This window comes from Rhipicephalus sanguineus, chromosome 8 (genome assembly GCF_013339695.2).
Source record: "Rhipicephalus sanguineus isolate Rsan-2018 chromosome 8, BIME_Rsan_1.4, whole genome shotgun sequence".
In the NCBI taxonomy this organism is placed as follows: Eukaryota; Metazoa; Arthropoda; class Arachnida; order Ixodida; family Ixodidae; genus Rhipicephalus; species Rhipicephalus sanguineus.
Window position 1 is genome coordinate 70678829 of NC_051183.1, and position 4742 is coordinate 70683570.

Below are 4742 nucleotides of genomic sequence, written 5' to 3' on the forward strand. Positions count from 1 at the left end.
GCACATCGTCTTGACTACATGAAAAGAACAAATCTCTGTTTCGTCTGCTTCGGTGTACGCTCGACAGGAAAAGCTTGGCTGACGCAAAGTGTTCGAGAAAGCTATACTCCTGGTTTGTCTGAGAACATAACCTCGAAATAAAAATTCCAGCCTCTAATTGGTACTGCAGCCTATGCAGTCCCCAGCTAGATTACGAGCATTATGCCCTATAGAGCAGAAATTTGTTTTTGTTTTGGAAACATCCCGCAAACTCTTTACTCTTCGGTGTGCATAAGTGTATGCTTCAAAGCGACCGCCTGTATAAGAATAGCTGTGTTGCAGTGATTATGTGCACTCTTGTCAAGAACACCCCCCACATGCCGACCTCCCAACTGCACAATATTAAATGAAAAAAGCAGTAACGATTCGTTCCAAATATACAGAGAAAGCAACTTGTTCGGCCGCTCTACTACAGAGGGTGAATATCAAGACAACACACACGCACGCACGCACGCACGCACGCACACACACACCACACACACACACACACACACACACACACACACACACACACACACACACACATATATATATATATATATATATATATATATGTATATATATATATATATATATATATATATATATATATATATATATATATATATATATATATATATATATATATATATATATATATATATGATTTTGATAAACCTACGGCTTCGTTCTTTTCCCTTTTGTTGCTTCTGCTTGACTATTATCATTCTTGTTGAAACTCAGCGATGCGCTCAATCACACTAGGGATCCTTTTTTTCTAACAAGAGAAGGACAACGTTCTCCATGCAACAGTAATGGCTATACGGCTTTCATATCAGCAGCGTTGTCAAGTGGGAAGCGTTAACGAATCCTGATAAATGGGCATTGCCAGGAGACATTAAATAGATTCAAAAGCACTAAGTAGTTGAAAGAATGTGATAATGTGCGCACATCGTAACATTTGCATATGTACTAAAGCACAAAAAAGTCAAACGAGTGCAAGGATCCGGTATGCAATATTTCAGTAAGCTTTTTCGGCCGAGTGTACAGGAGACGTAAAAAAATTCAATAAAAATCAGCGATCAAGCTATCGCTGTCTTTCATATTTGAATATATTACCCACTGCAATTGCTCAAAACATACCAACAGAATTCTTTCTACTACGAATTTAGTGTACCGAAGATGTTTCTCGTGAAACTGCCAGTAAAACCCACCGTGGCAGCTTACCGCGTTAGTGTCGCGTTGCTGAGATCAAAGGCTCGGGTTCAACTCCCGGCTTCTGCGGCTGCACTTTGTTGTGTACTAAATGCAAAAAAACCCGTAGGCCTAAATTTAGGTGCGAGTTAAAGAAACCCCAGTTGGTCGAAACTAAAACGACGCCCCGTTGCGGCGTGCCTCGTAAACATACCGTGATTTTGGCACGGAAATCCCAGCAACTATTACTATTATGTGCTGCCAGTAAATAGTCCTGAGTGTTCAAGTTTTCGATGTTATTGTAATCGTAATCGTTAGTGAACAGCTACCGCCCCACTTACGATAATCATGAAAACGCAGGAGCATACAGTCGTTAATTTCCAACTTGGCTTTACGAAAAACTCAGCGAGTGTATAAAGCACAACATTTAAGTTGTTTGCACAAAAGGCCAGCTAGATTCAGAGTAAAATGTTTACAGTTGATGACTAAAATGTAAAAGCATGACTAGAATTCTTCACAAAATTTCACTGCTTGTCCACTTCTTCCTAATGATCCGAAAGTTTTCAAGCAATGACTTTCTTTTACGGTGATCGTTCTTAGTCACTAGTTTATTCGCACTAATGGAAGCATATGTGATAGTAAACAGCCTAGCTTCACTATCGCCTTGCCTGTGCTTTTCGCAAGACGCAGAATTATTTGACGCATTGGATTGAAACTTCAGTACCAGATTTAAGAACTTCATTTCGCGTCATCCTGTCCGTCCTTCCTTCTGGTTTTGCGGTTTGGTAGCAACGCTTAATGTAAACTAGCGAGCAGCCACACCATGAATAGTTGAACGCATATCAGAACCTTGGCGTCACAGTATGGCATAACGATAATAATTACGCTGTTCAACGAGACATTGCTCACCTGTTGCAATTCCCAGTTGAAAGAGTAGCAGCGCGGGGAAATACATTGTCAGCTGCACTCTGCAGTGGAACTCTCGCGATATATATTCGACCGGTATATCCTTTACCGAACGTTGGCATTTCCTATGGGTTAGGTGTCAAGAAACTCTCGACTTGCACTGGCTGTAAACGCCATGCGGAAGTACAAAGCATTTGGTATACGAAGAGCGCCATGTACTTAAAAAAAAGTTTCAGTCGCATTTCCGTACAGCAAGACTTCATAATTACATGTACATTGGAATGACAAAAGGTGAATGATGAAGTAAATCACTGCGATGCACATACGATGCATCGGGCCGTTGTTCATACAATCAAGCCAATCATACAGAAACCTGCATATGCAAAAATACGGCGTAGCAACATACAGCATTAAGTATAATTCACAAACTCGCCCAACTGCGATTTCTGCTACATACGAAAACCGTTCAGTCTGAAAATACTGATTGTGATCTGCCTTATGCGTGAATATTCACGCTTGCCAATGTGAAACACATTTTTTTTCATAAGTTGAAAACTCTGTTCAGAAGAAAAGCGACAGTTAGTTTTTACCCGAAAATACATTTCTGCCTGTTCAATTATACATCAAGTGAGAAACTAGTCAGTAAAGATTATGGAATCGAAATTCCACACGAAAGTTTTGATAGAGCTTTCAAAACGTTGAAGAGCATCATATACAGAATGACATGGACCCCGTAAGCTAGATTCTTGTCATTTTCGTCGATGAGCAGCACATAGGTAGTGGCCTGCGCCCACAGTAACCAGATGGTTCACCTCAAATCCAGCTATCTAAGCGCACCCTGTTCCATTCTCTGTACGTTACACAACGGGCTAATAATTTAGAAAGCTTGCGGCAAAATCGTTTCCATAGAAAAACAGATAGAAATATACATGGAAAAGTGCACCAGGTAAAAGACTCCACAAACACGCTACTGGGCAAACATTTTATTCGAGGATAGGACACCCCTCCCCCTTCCTCACCCCCCGTGGACAAGTTTGAAGGAGAGGCACGTCGAGCAGTGACGCCTCTGCTCATGGTGTATAATACTATTTACATTTGCAAAATATTTCACCTGGTTAACGATATGTATGTTTGTTTTTATAATATGTCACATCATTACAGGATTGTTTGGTATGCGACGCTTGCTACATGCCACTACTCACTTAAACTTGTTCAAACAAACTTGAGACACCAGGTATTTCAGCCGCGAAAATGCTTCTCCCTGATATACACTTTTCATGCTTACTCGATTTGCTATATGTATGTAACATTGACTGTGTGCCGTTTTTTTTTCTTTTTTTTAGGCGAAACAACTATGGTCATGGCCCGATACATGGAGAAAACCAAAGAAAGAGTTCAAAATGATTCGAGCGATCACTAGGAAGGAAGGAAAGAGGAAAGGAGAAGGCAGGGAGGTTAACCAGATAAAATACCGGTTGGCTACCCTACATTGGGTGATTGGGAAAGGGTAATAGAAAGATGAGAAATAGAGAGTAGGGAAGGTGCGGTAACCCACTGAACGACGCGGCCCAAGCTCTCAAGTGCGCATGTGCGCAATCTTTATCTTCCTTCCCTCTCCCCTTTAGTTTCCTATATATATTCACGAGTGTGAATAAAACCTGCGCTGTTTTTCTGTTGGCATGGTCCGACTGTCTCGTTTACTGCTGGAGCGGCGTGGCCGCCTCCCAACTAACAGCGGCGACGAAAATACCCACCGATACGCGTAAGCCGGGCGCCAGCTGCGAGAACGAGACGAAGACACCCATCAGCCCGTCCGCAGCCATGGCCCTCAAGCTTCCGGATTTTGCAGAGGAGACAGATAAGTGGCAAGCGTGTCTCGTTAAGATTGACGCGTATTTCGAAGCAAACGAAGTTACGGACGACGCTAAGAAAAGGGCCTTGTTGGTGGCAGCGTTAGGATCGAGGACCGTTGAAATCCTTTGCGGCAGAATCGCACCGCGAAAACCAAGCTCGCTGAGCTATGAAGAAGTTGTTTCAACGTTGAACGAGTACTATGATCCGTCCCCTAACGAGATATCTGAAAGCTTCAAGTTCTTTCACAGAAACCAACAAGAAGGGGAGTCCGTGCAGGCGTTTATCGTCGAGATTCGCAAGCTAGCTCATAACTGCAACTTCTCTTCGATGTTGGAGCGAATGCTGAGGGACCGCATCGTGTGTGGAGTGCGCTCGAAAAACCTGCAGAAACAGCTATTAGCCAAAAAGGACTTGAGCTGGCAGAAGCGGAAGCACTTGCTCTAGCAGCCGAAAGCGCAGAGTTAGGGTCGCAACAAATGACCGGGCAAGGTGACACCGTTGGGGTGTTCAACGTGAAGCATAGCAGACAACCCGAAATCAGCAGGAGCGAACGGAGCAGCTTATCGCAGCACTGCAGCTGCTGTGGCAAACAGGGACATCAATCCAGGGAATGCTCATTGCGACGGCGCAGGTGCTACAAATGCGGGCGACAAGGTCACTTGGCGCGAGTATGCACACGGACAGCCACCACCAACAGAACCTTCTCGATAACAGAGTGTTCAGCGGGAAGTGAAGCTAACGACTGTAACGCACTACAAATCTGGTCAGTG

At 43.4% G+C, this 4742-nt stretch overlaps 1 protein-coding gene across 1 annotated transcript; it reads left to right on the forward strand.

The window, feature by feature from the left end:
- The first annotated feature begins 3939 nt into the window (after nt 1-3939).
- Nucleotides 3940-4416, forward strand: LOC119403311 (uncharacterized). Its single transcript, XM_037670253.1, has one exon. The coding sequence runs from the start codon at nt 3940-3942 to the stop codon at nt 4414-4416; it is 477 nt and encodes a 158-aa protein (XP_037526181.1).
- The last annotated feature ends 326 nt before the right edge of the window (nt 4417-4742 follow it).